We start from the raw sequence: 22,681 nt of genomic DNA, 5'->3' as shown, positions 1-22,681 counted from the left end.
CATTTTAATAGGAAACATGGAAAATCCTCTTGTATATAGAAATCAAATGCTACTCTTCTTTCTTTTTCACTTTTTCATTTTTTTCTGTTCTAATTTAGTTTGTTCTTAACACTTCTAATACAATTTATTTCTAAATAAATAAATAGAATGTTCCCCTGAAAGAGAACCTTCATATATCTCAGATAATATGATAATATATCTACCTCGAGTGACTACTATCTTAAAAGTACTATTTATCAGGTGGGTAAAGAAAGGTTTTTATATATTCTTGTATTGCCATAACTCACGTTCATTACTATAAAAAAAGTCAGCCATTGTTTATTGTGGTTCTACAGAAATGTGGGCCATTAAGAGGTCACATTTAGTGGTTTTAATTTAAAAAAAAATTATTGTGAACAGAGCAAGAACACAAGGGAATTGCAAGACATAAGACATGTGTGCTTGTGTTTTAACATTTGACAAAGCAAAGTATTCTGTGGATGAGATGCTGGTGCTCCAAAAGCTGATCTCCACTTACTTCCCCAAGGAAATCAGACAAAAAGCAGAAGAGCAAAGAGAGAGAGTCAGGAAACAGGCAGTCTGATCAATGCAATCTCAAAGAACTTTTTTAAAAAAACAGAACAGAACCAAGTTGTCAAGTTGAGGAAGGAACAAAAGCAGAATTTAAAATATTCTGGAAGGAAATTAACATTCATTCAAGCAAACCCAATAATGGAAGAGGTTTGTTTGTTTTCTTTTTACCAAGGGGGTCAATTTGGGAAGAGATACTTACTGTGCCAGGCCTAGGATATGGAATTCGCCCATCGTATTGAACCCAGCGGTGGTCCACGCTTTCTTTGTGGGCATAATAGCCACTGAAAACTGCTCTGATGTCGGCCATACTGTAGACACAAACTGCTGAGCCCTTGAACACAGAACTGGAAAGGACACAGGCATATCATCAATCATGTTCAACAGATGCCTGAAAGCACTCACTTCAAATACAGCTGACATAGGATGAGTGTCACTTTTTTTTAAATTCCTCAAAGAATAAATTATTAATGGTAGACAGGTTTGCTTGGAAAGCAGCTTATTAACTATCATTGTTTTTTTTTTTAACTGAAATTGCAACTGGAAGAGATGGCTGCAAATGTCCCACTAATGTTTCTCAGGAATAAATTAAGCAACATTCAAGTTGGATTTGTCCAATGTATCTCGTTATTAACGAAGTCCCTCAAAAGCTGCCTCTTTCCATTCAGGGAAGTGAATTATGTCATACAGGGCACAGAGGGGTTTCTAGAGAAAATGATGGATGTGAAGATGTTTTTGAAGGGTGAAAAGCATGAAAACATTCATCTGAGCCATCCCAGTTCAAAATCTACACTTGTTTTCTCAAGTTCTCATGCCCACTGAGAATTCAGAAATTAAGATAAGGATACGGAACCATCAACCCTTATGCGAGATCTATGCAAAGAGTTTTCCTACACCAACTTTTTAAATTGTAATTTAATTTCTCAACACGGTCTTCCACGAAAGACCTTTTTGAGCAGAGGTCTGACATGATACTTCACCAAGCACTGTCTCCACCAAACTTTTCATTTGTCTCAGGTACAAATGAAAACTCTTCTGAAGGCCTATCAAGATTGGATTTTATTCACACAGCCCTTTTTGAAAATACTTTCGGTTAAATCTTGCAGGACAGAAAAGGATAAGCTGTACAAGAACATCAAGGCTGCATTCGGATGTTATGCTACATTTTTTTCTCTCCCTCAAATGCAGAGCTCAGAACTGCATTTGAGCCCAAGAGGAACCTCAGAGAATATGAGTGGTCCAAGCCCACCCAGAAAGTCTCATCCTGGGAACAGGATGGAAATTTTGATTCTTCAAAGCCAAGCCAACTCTCTCATCCCAAGACCAATTGCTTCTCCGTAGGTGGCACTGAGTAAGTCACCAACTTTGCGGCTCTCTGGGTTGGATTGTTTTCTTCCAGATGTTTCATTACCCAAACTTGGTAACATCACCAGTGCTAGTGAAACTTCTGCAAGAAAACAACTCAGCTCAGAGAGCATCAAGGACTCCACAGTCCTCCTCCTCCTCCTCCTCCTCTTCTCCGCAAGTCCTTCTTCCTTCTAGATCAGGCATGTCAAACTCGCGACATCATGTGACGTTGCGCGACGTATCGGAACTTTTTCCCCATTGCCGGCAATGGGGTGGGCATAGTTTCCTCATGATACATCCAGCCCGCAGGCCGGCAGTTTGACATCCCTGCTCGAGACTGATGATGTTACCTAGCTGGGTAATGAAACATCTGCAAGAAAACAACCCAGCTCAGAAAGCACCAAGGACCCCTCATTTCAACCTTGAGCTACAAATATTCTCCTTTAAGTCACCCATTTTCTGCCTCTCTCCTCCTTCTAGAGCTCTTGTAAAAGGTAAAAAAAATATATTTATTATAATTCAATCTATAGCCTAATATTTTTAGCATAATCCATCAAGGAAACTCTGAGGGTTGTTTTTCTTTTTTTTATTTCTTGTACAGATTTGGATTTAAGGCTTGAAATATACCTGGTGGTTGTGAAAACACCATACACCATAGGATTCCTTTCATCTCTTGTGGAAAGCAAGAATATGTCTTCTGCAATGGATAACATTATTTTGAGTTCAGATTTTATGCACTTTGCTATATGATGTTATTTCCAAAAAAAAAAAAAAAAAAACAAAGCAGGCAGGCAGGCACATGTACACACTCAGACACATATATACAACATCCATATTTTAGTTTATATGGTATTGTTTATTCCCAGGTGTACTATGTCTGTTTAAAATTACTAGATGACTTCAGTGGTAACTACCCCACGAATTGATAATGATTCATGCTTTGTGCATGGTTAAAAAATGTTTGTCTGCTCAAACTCTAAATGTGCTATTTTTTATGTTGGAATGTACTATAGACAAAAGTATAAAATTTCAAAGAGTTGAGATGATTTAAACTTCCAGCAGTTTAACTGTTGTTCTCTGAAACGATATTTTATGATTCATCGTTACTTTAGTCTTGAAATCCTTTTTTTTTCTTTTTCAGGACTGAAAAAGATGTAATTTAGCAAATAAACACAATGAGGTAACATATCACAACCTATTTTTTTTTCTCTTTTTCCTCTACCTGAATAACCCATGAATAATTCACTACCTAGCTGTTTCTAACCTTTATCATAGAAAAAAAATGAAGAGATAATTTTTCTTCATATTCTTTTCTTCCTCCAAAGCCTTGTGTGGTTTTCTACTCTTAAATCAAATAAAACATTTATAAGAAGTAATCTAAAGTATATGTTCCATTATCATTTTTTCAGTAGAAAGTCAAACATGTATTTCATGTGTTGAGATCTAGAATGTGTAAAAGAATTCAAGAATTCTTGATTGGTATTCTATTTTTAAAAAATCTGAACTCTTTATAAGTAATTTTATTTTGGAAGCTACCACAAACCCTGGTGGCGCAGTGGCAGTACTGCAGGGCTACTTCTGCTGACTGCCAGCTGCCAGCAGTTTGGCAGTTCGATTCTCATCAGTTCAAGGTTGACTCGGTAAAATGAGGAGCCCGATTGTTGGGGGCAAAATGCTGACTCTGTAAACTGCTTAGAGTGGGCTGTAAAGCAGTATATAAGTCTAAGTGCTATTGCTATTGCTACCACAATAGCACAAATTACAACTGCCCTTGCTACTTCTCCTAATATGAAACATTAATTGTACATTCTACCTTTTTGTCCAGATAAGTAGTTTGTTACTCAACAAGAAGCAGTTTCCAGGTAAGTTCTATATAACAAGATTATTCTATGAACTCTGTTTTATTCTTTTTTTCCCCTCCAAAGTATGTAAGTATATGACTTCTCTTCCAAGGCAAATAGATCAGGTTTTCCTAAATTCACACTGCTGGCTTCACCGAACTCTGCACTCTACAGTTCCATGATTGAAGAAAAGAATCAGTTACAACTGAAATTCACTTACGAAGTTCATCAAAATATGTATCAGCTCCCTCGGGACCTGGGATGGAGCAAACCAGCCTTGCTTTCAAGAATGTTGTCCACTTGTTGATCAGACTGCGTTGACCTCCTATGTCATTCTAAAAAAGTGAGAAAAGTATAACTTTTTTTAAAAAAAGTTACTGGTTAACAGGAAGACTTAAGTCATGTGAAGAGAGGGCCAAATTTGCAAATGGTCAGTCCATCTAAAAACTTATAGTGAAGGAGAATTCCCAGTAGAATGTTTCTCAAACTCAGTAACTTTAAAATCTGTGGATTTCAACTCCCAGAATCCCTAGGTAACAATGATGGCTGGGGAATTCTGGGACATCAAGTCCATACATCTTAAAGTTGCTAAAATTAAGAAGCACTGCAGTCTGTTCCAGGGTTGACCAGCTCTTCCTGACATCCAACCAAAATCTTCCTTGGAATTTAAAGTCATAATTTCTTGTTCTATCTCTTCAACTATTCTGTCCCATCTGGTGGTATCATACAAAATTTAACAATTTTCCAGTTGACTCAAAAGAACATGACTTTATTTCTTGGCATTTTGCCCCCAAAATTCAACAATATAATTTTTGGGAGGAACTACAAAACAAAAAAAAAAAGAAGTTGGGAGTTGCAAGTTGTTATTGAAAGACCAATATTCATGAGGGCTCACAAACAAACAGGTTCAGTTCAAGAAGTTTTAGATGTTACCAGACTACTCGGAAACATCTGGTTATGCTGACATGAAGGTGGGACTTGGAAACATCTGGAAAGCTCTCCGTTGGCGATGCTATAATCTATATAAAGCTATTCTTGGCAACCCAGCAGCAGTTCTTATCTTTTCACATATTCTAAAGAACATCACATTAGTAAAAAAATGTTCATTTTTTAAAATTACTTCCTCCCCTTTTTAAAACTGTATTTACACCACGGGCAGCTGATGAAAATCAAAAAGTCCTGACTGATCCTCCTTGGAATGCACAGATATAATTTGGCTGATGAAGTGATAAACTTCCTTTGTGCACCTTTCATAAAATGCAGGAAGTTGTTCCTTTAGCTGAAACAGGGGGGTCCAGGATTTTGACTTTCCATTTAGTCTCCAGCTGGATCAATTATGACCACAATGAATTTGTTAGCCTTTTTAGGTTTCAAAAACTTGCCATTTCTGGAACCTTCTTTTCACTAAAAATAACAATTTTATTAGCACCCACCACTTATTAAACTCTTCCACTGTAACAGTATACTTCGCCTTGAAGTGCCTTGCTTGGCAGCACAAGGAAATAGCAATAAAATCTCTGTTTATCTTTGCACTTGGATCGTAGAAACCTACATAAAGATTGTCAAATGGGAGGAAGATCATTTACCTTGAAAGATTGTTTACAGTCAATGAATAATCACATTGAAAACTGGAGCCTTCTCTTGAACAAAAAAAAGAGAATAAGAAGCAACTCAGGATAATTATATCTCTGAGTAAGCTCTCCTAGTAATACACAACAAAGTCTCCTGTGCAACTTTTTAAGATTAAACAAAGTTTGATGAACCAGACTCCAGGTTTTTGCTGCAACAAGTCAAATGGTTATCATTCTAGAAATTGTTTCAATAGAAGACCTCTTAAAGTATTGCTCTAGAAAGACATTTAATTACATTGTAGACCACCAAGTATCAATGCATAATCCCTTTTTATAAATCAGCAGAAAACAGCTGCAGGAAATTTTGCTAACTTCCTATAGAAAGCATGTTTCAAGGGTCTTTTTAAAAAACAGTTTTATTTAATGTTTCATATGCTTTATATTCAACCCTCAGTGACATCTAGAAACAGATTCCTGTAAAAAGTGCAACTTAAATCTGGAATCCAACATTTTTTATACTATATTGAATTGACAGCACTGTACTATAAATATATATGTGTGTATGTATATTTAACGAACAATTATTTTCCCCTTTGGAAAAGTTTGAATAGCAAACTTCCTTGTGCACAAAGAAAGGAGAATTTCGAAGATAAGAAGTTTGAAAATTTGCTATTATATAGTAATTCCTACAAGAAAGAAAACACAGTAAAATTTATTACTCAGATTGATGAATTAAAAAGAGAATAATGGAGAATTCAGCTCATTATCAATTAATCTGCACTTTTCTTTGGTCTGTGTAAGGTTACATTATCAATGGTGGAAATATATAGATCATCATGACTTCTACTCATGATTGCATGCTTTACAATTTTCCTTCTGCAGGACGATATGATAGCAATACAAATGCATCAACAGTATTGATCATTATTATTTTATTCTTTTTCATCGACCTTTTGTTATTCTTTTTCCCCTATGCAAGTGAAAGGTGGCATACATAGGAAATTCTGCTTATTTTATCCTACAAAAAGAACCAGGTGAAGTTATTGGGTTAACTGGCAGAAAGCCCATGGTCATTTAGGGCTTGAATCTGAGTCCTTCTTCAGTTTAAACACTCTATTATATTATATCCAAGAAATCACAAATCAGATGTTATTCGATATAATGTTTAAATTGTAGAAGGATTCAGATCCAAGCCCTCATTGACTGTGATCTACAGGATGACAATCTGTGCATGCTGAAGCTCCACCGAGATGGAAACTGGATCCCACAAAAACACAAAAAAATTGACTGGAGCACAGTAATGATAATGCCAGACAGATATTCCAGCTAAAGAGATTGTTCCTAGCCAACTAGATTTATATAACTAATTTTCCAAGCTTGGGACCCATCTTCCAGTCTTGTCCTTTAATATCAATGACCTTTGATGATAGAGACTATTCAGGTGTTCATGCATGCATTCTTTATTTTCAGTTAAAATGAACAATGAGAGGTCCTTAGTGTTCTCTGAGCTTGGTTGTTTCCTTGCAGATGTTTCATTAACCAAACTAGATAACCTCATCAGTGTTAGTCTAGTCTAGTTACTAGCACTGAAGATGTTATCTAGTTTGGGTAATGAAACATCTGCAAGAAAACAACCAGGCTCAAAGAGCACCAAGGATCCCTCATTTCAACCCTGAGCTGCAAACATTTCTCCTTTATTGAAAGCAAACGGTGCCGTAATAATTTATAAGAGTAACCATGACAAAAGGGGATCCTCTGAACAAAACTCAGTTCACCTCTGATCATGTTTGAATAGGAATTTCAGGTTCTTGCTTGGAAACATTATAAAAAATGATTAATTCATCAAAGCCAAAAATGTTGCCGAGGACCTAGAAAAGCAATGGTGCATTTAAAGTCAACAGTTTTATGGGGCTGATAAAATGAAAGCCTCTTTTTGAATTCTTTAACAGTGGACTTACCAAATCTGATTAGTATGTAAAATAACCTATCTTTTTATTTATTTATTTTTTTTAATTTTTATGGGTATCCCTGGTTAAGTTAGGTATGCAGAGTAAAGTTGAGGGATATTTATGTGCAGTTTCTTTTCTTTTTCTTTTGATTTCCACTTCTTCTGCCAGGACTTCACTGTGATTGATGTTCCTCACATGCCTGGTCATAGGCACTAATTAATAAGCCACTTACTCAAACTCCACTTGTAATCCAGGCAGACTTACACAGCTGCTCAGCATAATTACTGCTTTTAAAGTGTAGTATATTTGCATCTTGCCCTATGTCTTCCACCTTAAATGATGTCCAAAAGTTCTGGTTTAGGCTGCTTTTTTTCCGGATATGCATCATCTTTATTTATAGCCAGATTTAGCCTGCTGCAAGTTGCAGATGTGCTCTTAAATCTCGTTTTGACATCTTTCTTTGCTTTTTTTTATGATTTGAAAAGTGTGCATCCTATCTTTTGCACAAGTACTCTTTTTGTTAAATCTAGTCAGCACAGTTGTTTTGATGGTTTGCTTTGTAATAGTAATAGTAATAAAGTTGGAAGGGTCCTTGGAGGTCATCTAGTCCAACCCCCTGCTCAGGCAGGAAACCCTACACCATTTCAGACAAATGGCTATCCAGTCTCTTCTTTAAAACTTCCAGTGTTGGAGCATTTACTGCTTCTGGAGGCAGGCTGTTCCACTGATTAATTGTTCTCACTGTCAGGAAGTTTCTCCTTAGTTCTAGGTTGCTTCTCTCCTTGATTAGTTTCCACCCGTTTCTTCTTGTCCTGCCTTCAGGTGCTTTGGAAAATAGCTTAATTCCCTCTTCTTTATGGCAGCCCCTGAGATATTGGAATACTGCTATCATGTCCCCCCTTGTCCTTCTCTTTGTTAAACTAGACATACCCAATTCTAGCAACTGTTCCTTATATGTTTTAGCCTCCAGTCCCCTAATCATCTTTGTTGCTCTTCTCTGTACTCTTTCTAGAGTCTCAACATCTTTTTTACATTGTGGTGACCAAAACTGGATGCAGTATTCCAAGTGTGGCCTTACCAAGGCATTGTAGAATGGTATTAATACTTCACGTGATCTTGATTCTATCCCTCTGTTAATGCAGCCTAGCACTGTGTTGGCCTTATGAGCCAGCAGTGTGCTGCAGCTGCCAAAAAGGCAGTGTTTTTGTGTTTTGTGTTTTTGTCCCACTGCAAAAGTAGCAACCTTTTGGGTTGTGTGCAAATGGAGACAATGCATTTCATGTGCTGGACACTTCTTTCTGGGCATCAGTAACTTTTAGAAACTCACTTAGCTCTTGCTAAAATTTCTCTGGAACAAACACCAAAGAAATATGGGAAATGTTCAGTCAGATGAAGCATTCTGAGGAAAATCAAATGTCTGTGCATCTTTGAAGCCTACAAACACGTTCAGATATGAAGCTATCTGTTTTTTTTAGGTATCTGCCAAGCTTCCCATGAGAAGATCATTCACACCCATTTTCTCCTCCTTCTTCTTCTTACCTTCAAGAGAAACCAGATGATTCTTGATACCTTAGCAGATAACAGCACTGAGATGATACTGTTTGCACTCAGAAGCTCATCTCTAAATCTAGTGTTGAATGTTAGCTCAGGCTGTCAAAACACACCCCAGAAGAAGACAGTGGCAACCATTGTTGCCAAGAACACCGCATGGACATGTCGGTGAAATCCTCAGGATTTCAGCCTGCCTTAAAAGAGGCTTTGTGAGACTGAATGTGATGGATGCTCCCTTGATGAGTGAGTAATGAAGGCAGATAGGTATAAATGAAGGGAGAGATTAAATGTGTTGTTAAATGAAGCCTACTTTTCATCTATGTAAACAACATCTTAGGTCATGAAAATAAGAATGCATACATGGAGCAAAGATATGACAGCTACATACTACTGAATATAATTCATTTGCACAATTTCTAGCCAAAAGACGAAAAGTTTTCCTTGAGTGCCCTTCAGATGAGTTAAAGGGCTGCAGTGTAAATGACATAGCTCTTCCATGAGTCACTGCAGTTAATCATACATAATTCCCCTGCCAAATGAACCCAATCAGGCAAGTATCTATCAGTTTGATAAACAGCATAAGAGCCAGGGGGACCAAGAGATATGTGTTTGTATTCATTGGAGTATATTATTTTTTAAAATATAAGTCTTAAATGTTCATGACATGAAAATATCAAAACTTTGTTGAAGGGTAGGAGGAAAAGTGAAACGGGAGGGAGGGAGGGAGGGGAGAGAGAGAGAGAGAGAGAGAGAGAGAGAGAGAGAGAGAGAGAGAGAGAGAGAACAAAAAAGATCAGTTTAAGTTTCAACACTTTATGCATCCATGAGAGAAGGAAAATAGGGTAGGGTTAGGGAAAAACTGTGCTGCAACATTTTAAATAGTTAAGGTTTGGGGATACTCTAGGAAAGAGGAAAAACTCTTCAAAAGTTGAAGAAAAATATATCTTCAAGCTGATGGCTGCTAGGATAAAGATAGGAGGAAATCACCTGTACTTAGCCCAGGTTGGGTTAGTCCCCAACCCCTGGGCCATAGACCAGGACCGGTCCGTGCCTGTTACCATGTTTCCCCGAAAATTAGATCTAGCCCAGGGGTAGGCAACCTTGGCTCTTTTATGACTCATGGACTTCAACTCCCAGAATTCCTGAGCCAGCCATGCTGAGGGGAAAGGGAGAGGTTTCCAAGCTGAGCCATGCTGGCTCAGGAATTCTGGGAGTTGAAGTCCATGATTCAGAAAGCGGTCTAGGCGTAGGCCAGGGGTAGGCAACCTTGGCTCTTTTATGACTCGTGGACTTCAACTCCCAGAATTCCTGAGCCAGCCATGCTGAGGGGAAAGGGAGAGGTTTCTATGCTGAGCCATGCCGGCTCAGGAATTCTGGGAGTTGAAGTCCACGAGTCATAAAAGAGCCAAGGTTGCCTACCCCTGCCCTAGGCCGCTTTGTGATTCGTGGACTTCAACTCCCAGAATTCCTGAGCCAACCATGCTGAGGGGAAAGAGAGAGGTTTCCAAGCTGAGCCATGCTGGCTCAGGAATTCTGGGAGTTGAAGTCCACGAGTCATAAAAGAGCCAAAGTTGCCTACCCCTGGTCTAGATGTTTAGCATTGACGATGTAACCTAGTTTGGATCGTGAAATGTCTGCAAGAAAACCAGCCAGCTCAAAGAGCACCAATGACTCCTTCGTTATCTCAGAAATCTAACACCAAACCCCCATGGAAATTGATGATATCAGGAAAGGCCTCACAAATCAAGGCACTCTAAAATATAGAGAGCATTCATCCTGGGAATTCTGGCAGAAATAATCTCAGCACTTCTGGAGGTCACAAAAAATGAAGAAGGTCAGTTTGTAAAACTACAAACTAAGTAAGAATTTATCAGTGCAATATTTGAGACAAAACAAAGGGTTCTCATATTGTTTGTGACTTTATTATCAAGGTCATTATCATTAGAAAGACAGTGAAGAATCTCAGGGTTAGATTAAAAGGAAACAAGAATCTCAATTCCCATTAAGGTTACTTTTCTTTGTGGGAAAAAAAAATAAAATGATAATATTTAAACAGATTTGTTAGGGTTTTTTTTTTTAAAAAAACCCTCAAGTTTATGTAGACATTGGGCAGAAGTGTTTTCTGAACTAGAAATCTAATATTTAATTATTTTAGACATTCACAATTCAGTGGTACCTTATGATTTGCCATTTATATCTGAGTCTTTTTCACAGAAAACTCCATTGGTTTTGTCCTTTGTCAGCTTATTCCTCCACAGTTAATTTAAATAAAACGTAAAAAACAAAGGTTTAAAACTACATTTCACTTGATATTAGTGGGAACCTTCCAGTTTTTTTCCAAAGCAAAATGAGAAAGGTCAGCTACTGCAGATAAACTGCTGATAACTACTTCTTCTTCTTTTTTTTTTTTTAAAGCAAAATATCAGAAATGCCATTTGTCATGACAAATTATGCATTTCAGCCTGATTGTGAATACTGAAAGCATTTCCTCTCAATTTATAACATTATCCTCCTGGTGATATGCTGAATGAAAAATGACATAAAGCCAAATTAGAGTTTTGCATGAGCGCATAAGAAGTTGTGTGTGTGTGTATGTGTGTGTGTGTGTGTAAAATATGCATTAATATAGAAATAAGGAAAAGTAGAAAACTGAAAGGAAAAAAACAAGAAAGCCCAAGCAGAAATCTAGAACCTCAGACAGGTTGGGGAGGCCAAATATATTGGCAAAAGTTTTATCTGAAAAGGCAGCACCCTTTGAATCCAAGACAAGAAGCAACAGATGGAAATTAATCAAGGAGAGAAGCAATCTAGAACTAAGAAGAAATTTTCTGACAGTCAGAACAATTAACCAGCAGAACCGAAATTGCCTCCAGAAGTTGTGGGTGCTCCATCACTGGAGGTTTTTAAGAACAGACTGGACAGCCACCGGTCTGAAATGGTACAGGGCAGGGGTAGGCAACCTTGGCTCTTTTATAACTCATGGACTTCAACTCCCAGAATTCCTGAGCCAGCATGGCTCAGCTTGGAAATCTCTCCCTTTCCCCTCAGCATGGCTGGCTCAGGAATTCTGGGAGTTGAAGTCCATGAGTCATAAAAGAGCCAAGGTTGCCTACCCCTGGATAGGGTCTCCAACTTGAACAGGGGGCTAGACTAGAAGACCTCCAAGGTCCCTTCCAAACCTATTATTCTGTTATTCCTGATGGCAAATTGGTTCAATAATTTAACAGTTTCTCCTGAATTTTCAGCGCGTAGGTCCAGCTTCTTCTCAGATGAAGGAAGTGTCTCCCACCCACCCAAATGTAAATCCTCATCCAACCTGTCAGGATGCAGAGGGTCTATCTCTCTCTCTGAGGCTGGGAAGAAGAAGACTCTCAGTGCAAAAAAATATAGCAGCCATACTGTGCGACACACCCACATTTCACTCTATCTTGATGTCACTGCAAACATCATGTGACTGATGTGGCCAGTGCAAAGTACATTCATTCCTATGACTGCATGATGACAGAGTCACTTGTCCCACAGAGTCACTCCTGCACATGTTGCTAACTTTGATGAGACCAAAACTGATTGGGAAACGTCCTCCAAAGGGGGATAGCCAATGAAGGAAGCTGGAAGGAGACTGTGGATCATTCACACTTTGCAGCCGATGCGGCACCTTGGTGGATGGAAGTAGGATACCACTTTGTGGTTTTCTTTCAAAGAGGTGTTTCGATCGAAGCCTCAATGGAGCAAAAGCCTTGGTTGACAATTGGGAGATTAATTCTGTAAAGAATAATCTCCTTTTCTAGGAAGCTGAGTAACTGAAACTTCTCAGGAAAAACAAAAGAAGAAACTGGATTCCAGTCTAACTTCAAGGAAACTGTGCAATGCACCAGTGATGGGGGGTGGGATTCAAAGTGCTGCTTGCACACTCCCACTGGATGGGATTGAGCAGTTGGGCATCTTGGAAGTCTCCTCCATTAGAGGAAAGCAAATGTCACATCTGTGGGCCTCCTGCGGTTTGAAGGGTAGCAACTGCATGAGCTGCAGACTCCCCTGGGACTGTAGAAGTAATTATGGAATTCTTGAGATCTTAATCATGATAAATAATGGGAATATTGTCAAAAGTGGGACAGCACTAAGAAAAAAATCCTTCTTGGCTGGCTCCAGGGAAGGAAGACTAGACCATAGTCTTTGAAATTCTAGGAAATGTTATATATATATATATATATATATATATATATATATATATATATATATATATATATATATATTTTTTTTCTGAGGTTTTCGCGGGTATTTGTATATAGGTCTTTGGTTGTTCGGGTTTTCTCCCGCGTAAAATTGGAAGTGTCTTGGCAACGTTTCGACGAAGTCACATTCGTCATCTTCAGGCTGGTGTTTTTAGCTTCTTGCTTTGAGCAGCAATGTGTGGTTTTAGCTGTTTCTTCCTTTTAACTGCCAGTGAGGGTATGAACTGATTGGATGGGAGCTTGGCTGTGTTCTGATTGGGTGGAGGTGTGTTCTGAATGGTTAGGGGCTTGGCTGTGCTCTGATTGGCTGGGGGAGTGTTCTGTTTGGTTGTGCTCAGGTTAGTCTGAGTTGCAGAGGGGTTTAAGATTTTGGGGTTAGGGAGTCGTTTGTCAATAAGGGCAGGTTTCCAAATGGCTGGTAGGCGGGAGGTATCATCTCGCTTGTTCATGCTGTGTGGGCGTTTTTCTATCTCGATGGCTTCTCTGATTATTCTGTTATTAAAATGTTCACTTTTGGCAATGGTTCTGGTATTTTTAAAGTGATATATATATATATGTCACTATAATATACATCTACATCTCTCTCTCTCTCTCTCTCTCTCTCTCTCTCCCTCCCTCTCCCTCTCTCTCTCTCTCTCTCTCTCACACACACACACACAGATACACACCCACCTACACACACCCACACCCATACACACACCCACACCTTTACACACACACACACATATATATTTGTGTCTGTGTGTGTATATGTGTGTGTGTGTGTATAAAGGTACAGGTAGTCCTCGAGTTACAACCACAACGGAGCCGAGGTGGCGCAGCAGTTAGAGTGCAGTACTGCAGGCCACTTTAGCTGACTGTGTTCAGCAGGTCAGCGGTTCAAATCTCACCGGCTCAAGGTTGACTCAGCCTTCCATCCTTCCGAGGTAGGTAAGATGAGGACCCAGATTGTTGGGGGCAATGTAAATATATATATATACATTGCTTACTGGTGTACACCGCTTAGAGAGTGCTTGCACTTAAAGCGGTATATCAGTCTCATAAATAAATAAATAAATAAATTTATGTTGCTAAGTGAAACATTTGTTAAGTGAGTTTGCTCTATTTTACGACTTTTCTTGCCACAGCTGTTCAGTGATTGTGTTTGTTAAGTTAGTAACCCAGTTGTTAAGTGAATCCGGCTTCCCCCATTGACTTTGCTTGTCAGGTCACAAAAGGGGATCACTTGATCCCGGGACATTGCGACCATCATAAATAGGAGTCATTTGCCAAGCGTCCGAATTTTGATCACGTGACCACTTTCCTCCCCCCTATGTGTATGTGTATATATATCTATGTTTTCATTTTCTTTCCTCCCGCTTCATTCTCCCTGCCTTTTTTATTTTTTCTTTCTCATCTTTTTCTTAATATTAGTCTTTAATAGTATATATATTATATATACCGTATTTTCCAGCGTATAAGACGACTTTCTAAAGCGCGGAAATCGGCGCTGAAGTCGGGGGTCGTCTTATACGCCGGAAATTACGGTAGTTTCTGGTGGATGACTTTCTAGGCATGGAAATCGGCGCCCAAGTCGGGGGTCGTCTTATATGCCGGGTCGCCTTAGACACCGGAAAATACGGTACATATATATAATAGGCGAAGCTGAATGAAAGAAGAATATAGCCCAACTGCTATGAAAAAGTAACAGGGAAGGAAAATTACGGGGAAGCGAGCTGCAGGGAAATCGGATTACTTGGGTTAATTAGAGTGTAGCAAAGAGACTCTCTGCTTCTCGGTGACTGGTAATTAAACTGGCTGCTTCTTAACTTCGTTATCAGCTATGAAAATATTTTAGTGCCCAAATACAGCTGGCTTGTCACATTAAGAGTGCAGGACCAGCTGGATGAATTCTAGACTTTATTAGTAACCCATATTATGATGTGTAGACTACTTAAGGGGAAATTATTCTCTCCCTAGGGCAATTTGTATTTATTGAGGAAACAACGCGATGGGTTTATTTTACAAAATCCATATTGCTCACCTTGCAGACGCGGCCCACGTAGGACAGAATGGCCCTGTCGGAGGTGCTGCTCTCTTGGGAAACTTCTCGGAAAAAGAAATAGATTTTGTCATCGTCCGGATTATACGTGTCTGGGATAGGAAAGATTCCAATAAACTTCGCTCCTAAAAGAAATAAAAAATAATAGGAAGAATGGTAACACCATTTAATTGTATTTTCTCATGCTTTAAAACAGTATTCCTCAACCTTTTCAATTTTAAGGCATGTGGACTTCAACTCCCGTTGCTGGCTGTGGAATTCTGGGAGTTGAAGTCCACATGCCTTAAAATTGTCAAGGTTGAGAAACACTGCTTTAAATCCATCGAGACGTTGGCAAAACAGCTTTAAATTGATGTATTTCTTCACGTCTTCTTCCTCCTAACTGAATTTTTGTCTAGAATCCAGTACTGAACTTGTACAGATAATCCTTGGCTTACCACCATTTGAAGTTACAACAGCAGTGAAAAAAGTGACATATGACAGGTTCCCCACAGTTGTGACCATTGCATCCCTACAGTCATGTGATCAAAATTTGGGCAACCTCACTTTAATGTCTTCCTTTAATGTTATATATTAGCAATAGCACTAGTAAAAGCCCTTAGACCGGGGGTAGGCAACCTTGGCTCTTTTATGACTTGTGGACTTCAACTCTCAGAATTCCTCAGCCAGGGTGCCTGGCTCAGGAATTCTGGGAGTTGAAGTCCACATGCCTTAAAATTGTCAAGGTTGAGAAACACTGCTTTAAATCCATCGAGACATTGGCAAAACAGCTTTAAATTGATGTATTTCTTCACGTCTTCTTCCTCCTAACTGCCTTAGACTTATGTACCACTTCACAGTGCTTTACAGCCCTCTCTCAGCGGTTTACAGAGTCAGCCTGTTGATCCCCAACGATCTGGGTCTTCGTTTTACCCACCTCGGAAGGACGGAAAGCTGAGTTGACCTTGAGCTCCGTCAAGATTGAACTCCTGGCTGTGGGAATGCAGAGTCAGCCTGCAAACACTGCCCTCTAACCACTGTCCCTCCACGGTTCTAAAATATTATTTTAATATTGAAAATCAGGTCTGATTCTCAGCACCACCAGCCTAACAAAATGGCTGGGGACCTAGGATGAGACATAGAATGTAATTATTTGCTTTACCGCACTTCATTATACTATAGCTGCTTCCACTCATTGAAAACAAAACCTATATAAATCTAAATCTGTGATTCTACTGGTGCTTCTACACATATGTGTCTAACATGCAGTTGCATGTGCTCTTAACATAGAACTGAATGGGAGACGTTGGGATCTGCCAAGTTACCTGCAGAAAAATGTCACTAAGATCCCTCTCTCTGCAGACCTGTTCATGACCACATCCAGCAAAACCACGTTCTGAAGCAACGCGTCCCACAGCAGCAGGTTAAGCCTCTTACCGTTTAGCCAGTAGTGTTCAGACATGTCTGTCCTGATGCAGTGTTGGTCTTGCGATGTGCCTAGAGATCGGCTCAGTGCCGTGTCTTTGCCCAGGAAATCTGAGGCTGTTCCAGAGTAAAGATACCCATCTGCAAACAAATATTATTTTAAGATCACAGAGCAGAGATACTGAACTTGAAACTGTTTCTCAAAGTGGCACATCTTGGTCCTTAATTGTCAACCTCAGAAGTGTTTTGTGCATTTCCAAAACAGCCTTCTCATTATTTCCCCAGGGAGATAGGACTTTGCTTTCTTTTCAGAGAAAAATCACATTGGGTGGGTTTTGTTTTTTTTCCCCCTAAGCAATCAATCATTTACTGTAAACTGAGTATTTTGCTGAAGAAACAAGCTGTTGTGCTGGTCACTTTATAACTTTGTCCCTGGGATGGTGCAGCCTTTTTGTAGTGCCTTATACATGGTAACCTAATATTCTTTGTTCGTGAATAATGTTCAGTACAGCTCAAAAGATACATAAAACCTTTGATTCATGAACACTGGAAAAACTGTTCCAGCGTTTGGGATTCAGAAAACACAGGGCAGCCAAGTTCACAGCCTTCCTCTTAAGGATTCAGAAGCAGAACAGCTCCATATTTGGAATTTTCATCTGCTACTTTCAGTCAATACGAACAAAAAAGGGATATCCAGAGGTGTATGTCTATGAGATTCTCAGTCATTCAGGTCCTGGTAACTGGGCTTTGTTTTTTCTTGAAGACGTTTCGCTCCTCTTCCAAGAAGTTTCTTCAATTCTTTGGTTCGGTTCAGTTCATTCTTCGGAACTGAAGAAGCTTCTTGGATGAGGAACAAAACATCTGCAAGAAAAAACAAAGCCCAGTTGCCTTTTGAAAAAGCGGTGTGGATAAAAATAAAGTTAAGATTGTGCCCATGATCACACAACTGCATCTCCATCCCAGTTGTGGATAATAATAATAATAATAATAATAATAATAATAATAATAAAAAAAATAGAAATAGAAAGACTGTGGCAAAAGCAAGCAAGGGTAGTACCAATAGTAATAGGCTCCTTGGGTGCAATCCCAAAACAACTGGAGCACCACTTGAACACCATTGGCATTGACAAATTCGCTATTAGTCAATTGCAAAAGGCGGCCTTACTAGGAACCGCCTCCATCCTGCGACAATATCTGTAATACCATCCAACATCCACATCTGCCTATCCCACGTCCTTGGGAAGGACTCGATAGGCAGATAAAATGCCAAATCCAGTCTGAACATCTGGCTGACTGTGCAATGATCTATCATCATCATCATCATCATCATCATCATACTCCATTGGTGTTGGGCAGCTAATAAATTTAAAATCAAAAACAAGCAAGGGAGAGATCTATAGCTCTCAATGCAGTGTGGTAAATGTTACAACATTACAAAATATTTTTTTGCTGCAGCATAATTAGTTTTGATGATAGTTTTCTCTAAACCAATTGTTGCTGAAAAATCAGAACTTAAACTAAAAGATCAACTTTCATAGGATCAAAAAGGCTACAAACCATAATGCCTGAGTTTAAAGAACAAAAAGAAATCCACGAATTCATATATGGATGATTAATCTTTCACTTTTTCATATTTTGCATACCACTTTATTTGCACGGGAGCACACGACACACATATATTTTTATGCGTTTATGAAGAAAGCTTGAAAATACATCTGATGTATTTTCAAGTTTGCGGAAATTATTTATATCTATCCAACCTTCCCAAATAATTAGGACCATCAAGGCACTTAACAGCTCCTACTCTAGACTCAAATAGTAAGATAAAAGTATTAAGATGTACAGAGAGCCAGTATGGTCTAGGACAGAGGTCCCCAACCCCCGGGCCACTGTGGCGTTTTTGGAATGTCACATGAGTGGCTGGCCACAGCATGCACACACATAGCTCAATTTGCATGAGTGGTGGGCTGGTGGGCACTCACATGTGTGCCTGCCAGCCCACCGCTTGCGCAAGTCGAGTAGTGCACATGCACACCAGCCCACCACTCGCTCCGCCCAGTTCCGTTCCCCCCCAGCTGGGCCGCCAAGCTGCAAAGATTAGGGACTGCTGGTCTAGTGGTTAAGGCATCAGATTAGAAACCAAGAGACCATGAGTTCTGGTCCTGCCTTAGGCACAAGCTAGATCAGTGATGGTGAACCTTTTAGAGACCGAGTGCCCCAAAACCACCCCCACCCTGCCTTGCATGCTCTGCCAACCCCTGCCCCATCTCCGCCCCACTGCTGCCTTGCCCACCGCTTCCACGGCCTGCTGCAGATTGCCCAGGCAGCCCAGCAGTGCCATGGTAGCCACGCCTTCCATCCGTGCCCCACAGCATCAACTGCACGCGCAGGGGTGCAAGGGCGGAGTCTTGTCCCTGCTGCCCAGCTGCCATGTCCTTGGCTGCGCTGCTTTTTGCAGGCCATGCTCGGGGGCGACTCTCCTCCAGGGGGCTGCTGGTAAGGGGAGGGCCACTGGAGGAGGTGGGGCTGGGGCAACGGCACATGTGCCCACAGAGAGAGCTCTGAGGCCACCTCTGGCATGTGTGCCATAGGTTCACCACCACTGAGATAGATAGATGACCTTAGTTCAGTCATCTCTCTGAACTCTAGGAAGGAGCTGTGGCAAACCACTTCTGAAAAAAAAAACTTGCCAAAATGTCTTCAGGGTTTATCAAGACAGTCACCAGGAGTCAACTGTGTGTGCATACACATTGAAAAGAGCAGAAGGACAGGATGGAGAACGATCTTTCTCCAATAGTGCCAAAAATGACTTTGGGTGTTTGGAAGCACCATTGAAAGAGATTTCTTTCTGATCTTCAAGTCCAGACAGAGTCACAGTGAGAAATAGACTCCCTAAGGCAGTGGTGGCGAACCTATGGTACGCGTGCCAGAGGTGGCACTCGGAGCCCTCTCTGTGGGTATGCGCACTGTTACCCCAGCCCCACCTCCCCTCATGGCCCCCTCCTCACTAGCAGCCCCCCTGGAGGAGGGTCACACCCAGGCTCGGCCTTCGTGGAGTAGCACAGCCAAGAACATGGCAGCTGGGATGCAGGGACAAGACTCCGTCCTCATGCCCTTCGTGTGTAGATGCTACTGCGGGGCGCGGACAGAGGGTGTGGCCGCCATGGTGCTGGGCAATCTGCTGTGGCAGGCAGTGGAGGCGGTGGGTGGCCCTGTGGGCAGGTGGGGTGTGAGCGGAGTGGGGGGCGGCAGGGGGCGGGGCGGTTTTTGGCCACTTGGCTTCTAAAAGGTTCGCCATCACTGTCCTAAGGTCTCCCTCCCTCAATTCCATACCTATTGAAATCTCATACACGTACAACAATTTTAGGAGGAAAATTATCCATGTAAGCAAAATTGTCTCTGTTGATTTTTACACACGTCTGATCTTAACTTATTAAAACATTTCTTGGCTGGCATTTGTGGATAATTTCTTTTTCCATAGTCATGTAATGGTAAAACAAGCCATTTTTATCCAGGATAAATTTCCAAAATTAACGCTTTAATCATCCAGTCTGAGTAAATGGGTTGAGAGGAAGAGAAATTGCACTTGGAGGGACTAATCAAGAGCCTTGGTGAGAGAGAGAGAGAGAGATGAATAGTTTGCAGAACAAAAATGCACAGAAGAATACATAGAAACGAGAGAAGGAAGGAATGTTTGCAACAACAGAAATTAAGGGGAGGTGGAGCCAACAGCATGGAAGTAAACTAGAGCTGCATTTATTTTCCTTCTCTCCTGTTTTTATTTTTTCCCACTTATTACTTCCTGCTTTCCCCCCCCCCCCGCTTCTTGCATATTGTTGCTTATCCTAAAGAAACACTACTATGGGTGTGTACTTGTTTGTGTGCTTTGTTGATGCTACTATATCAACCTTCTTCAAATTGATTTCCTGCAAATGTTTGGATGACAGTTTGGAGATCAACCAAAATATCTGGAGGGCATCAGATCAGCTTGGGTGTTCAGAGGCAGTTTGTGCAATTTATATTTGAAGCATCAAGAAGGAGTTCTAGTTTCCCGGACTTTCTTAACATGCTTTATCTTTTTCTATCAGTGGCTGTGGCTGATGGGAAGGAAGATAGGAAGGAAGAAGAAAGGTAGAACATCAGGGTCCAGAAGAAGCTACTTCAGCAAGGTAAAACAAGAAACTATTGTCCAACCTAGTGGTTTCCAGGAGAATAATAATGATGATGATGATGATGATGATGATGATGATAATAATAATAATAATAATAATAATAATAATAATAATAATAATAATAAAGTTGGAAGTGACCTTGTAGATCATCTAGTCCAACCCTCTGTCAGGCAGGAAACCCTATAACATTTCGGACAAATGGGCTATCCAGTCTCTTCTTAAAAACTTCCAGTGTTGGAGCATTCATCGCTTCTGGAGGCAGGTTGTTCCACTGGTTAATTGTTCTAACTGTTCTTATTTCCATAAATTATATCTTGCATGAATGGAATGGAATGGAAGGGAAGGGAAGGGAAAGGAAGATGTATACAACAATGATTTTCTTCCTATCTATGGTGCTTGAACAAGTCCAATTTTCTTTTTCTCTCTCTCTCTTTCTCTCTCTCTCTCTCTCTCTCTCTCTTTTCTTTCTTTCTTTCTTTCTTTCTTTCTTTCTTTCTTTCTTTCTTTTTCTTTCCTTTCTTTCTTTCTTTCTTTTTTCTTGCAATAACAAAAACACATTCTAGCAAGTAAAAATCCATAATGAAGAATGAATAGCATAATGAAAGTCTGCCTATTGACAGACAGACTAAATGATGGATAAGTCAAAGGGCTAAAAGAAGGAACCCATCCCTGCTTTAACTTTTGATGACAAGGTCCTTTCAACACCAGGCTTCTTCTTTGTTCTCCCACACGTCTGTTATTTTGTGTAGACCACTTGGGAAAAGGTTGTGATTAAAAAGTAAACTTCAAATAGAGGGAAAGCATCAGCAGCAAAAAGTGCTACGTCTGACATGCGAGAGTCAGCTTTTGAAAAAGAGAATCCAGTCAAGGAAGGATTCATATTATATGGCTTAATTTGGCATCATTCAATTAGTGTTTGCCCTTTTTCAAGAGTAGTTCTCACAATAAACACCCACATGGAAAGAAATTGTGAAAATTCTCCAGAAACGTGAAAAGCTTTTGAAAGAGGAATTTATTTGGTTTTTTTTTTTCCCTGACACTTCTGTGGTCTGTCTCTCCACATATAAAAAAACCTGAAGATTAAGGGCTTGGTTTATATTTTACCATGGCTGCAGGGAGTCTACTTTAAGCTGCACTAGCTCTGACTGGGGTGGAAAGTTCCTCTACAGCTTTCGTGGAAAGCATGAGAGGTTCCCAATCCAGATGTTTGTGGTGATGTACTGAAAGCTTTGCAGGCCACAATAGGAGCACTCTACCATCTTAAAACAGTTTATTATAGGATGGCATGTGGAGGCCTTTAATTTGAGTTGGCCAAGGATAAGGAGTGCAGGGTCAAGCTAAAGTCACAAACAACCTATCTCTAAATCACAATATAGAATGAATGTTTTCCAATCCAGATCTCCACTGCTTCTTGAATTAAAACTGGAGAGTTCAATTGAGTTAGAAATAAGCCCTGAATTGGAGAGACATAGTGAGAAGACATCCATCTCTTTGTAAGCCTCTCCTCCTCCTCCTCCTCCTCCTCCTCCTCCTCCTCCTCCTCCTCCTCCTCCTCCTCCTCCTCCTCCTCCTCTTCTTGCCCTTCTGGTGGACTCGACCATTGTTAATTGATATTGTTGTAGTGATCTAATTAGATCTGTACTGATCTAATGCACTGCCACAAATTCAGATTCCTTGCTTTTTCCAGGCAATCCAAAGGTGCCAACTGTGTCCCAAATGTGGGGAAAGAGGTGAATGTTACATCTACAGGCCATTCTTAAAAGGAATTTGGGGTCCTTTCAGAGGGTGACTAGAAAAACCAGGATTTATTGATTATGATTTGCAAATCATCAGTATTGTGGCCAGTATCAGCAAGAAGCTGGAGCCCAATGGTTAATGACGTAATGGGCAAATTGTGTATCTCTAAGAGACATGATATCCTAACTGCAAAATAATCAGCTTTAAGGATGCTCATGCAATCCTTAATTCTTCTTTAAATGGCTAGCTACCTAGCTAGCTAGCTG

General features: G+C 40.2%; 1 protein-coding gene across 6 annotated transcripts in view; it reads right to left on the bottom strand.

Moving 5' to 3' along the window:
• SEMA3D (semaphorin 3D) overlaps nt 1–22,681 on the bottom strand; it is a 135,921-nt gene that overhangs the window by 40,957 nt on the left and 72,283 nt on the right. For all 6 annotated transcript variants that reach the window (XM_039357520.1, XM_039357515.1, XM_039357516.1 and 3 more), the window contains 5 exons: nt 16,519–16,647; nt 15,085–15,227; nt 3,979–4,093; nt 2,545–2,614; nt 773–917 (listed from right to left, as the gene is read on the bottom strand). In XM_039357520.1, the coding sequence (XP_039213454.1) occupies nt 773–917; nt 2,545–2,614; nt 3,979–4,093; nt 15,085–15,227; nt 16,519–16,647 (602 nt within the window). The remainder of the gene's footprint in view (nt 1–772; nt 918–2,544; nt 2,615–3,978; nt 4,094–15,084; nt 15,228–16,518; nt 16,648–22,681) is intronic.

This window comes from Crotalus tigris, unplaced genomic scaffold, assembly GCF_016545835.1.
Source record: "Crotalus tigris isolate CLP2741 ecotype Arizona unplaced genomic scaffold, ASM1654583v1 scf7180000018925.3142382, whole genome shotgun sequence".
Taxonomy (NCBI): Eukaryota; Metazoa; Chordata; class Lepidosauria; order Squamata; family Viperidae; genus Crotalus; species Crotalus tigris.
Note: the sequence above shows the minus strand (reverse complement) of the source record. Positions and strands in the feature narration are given on the sequence as shown.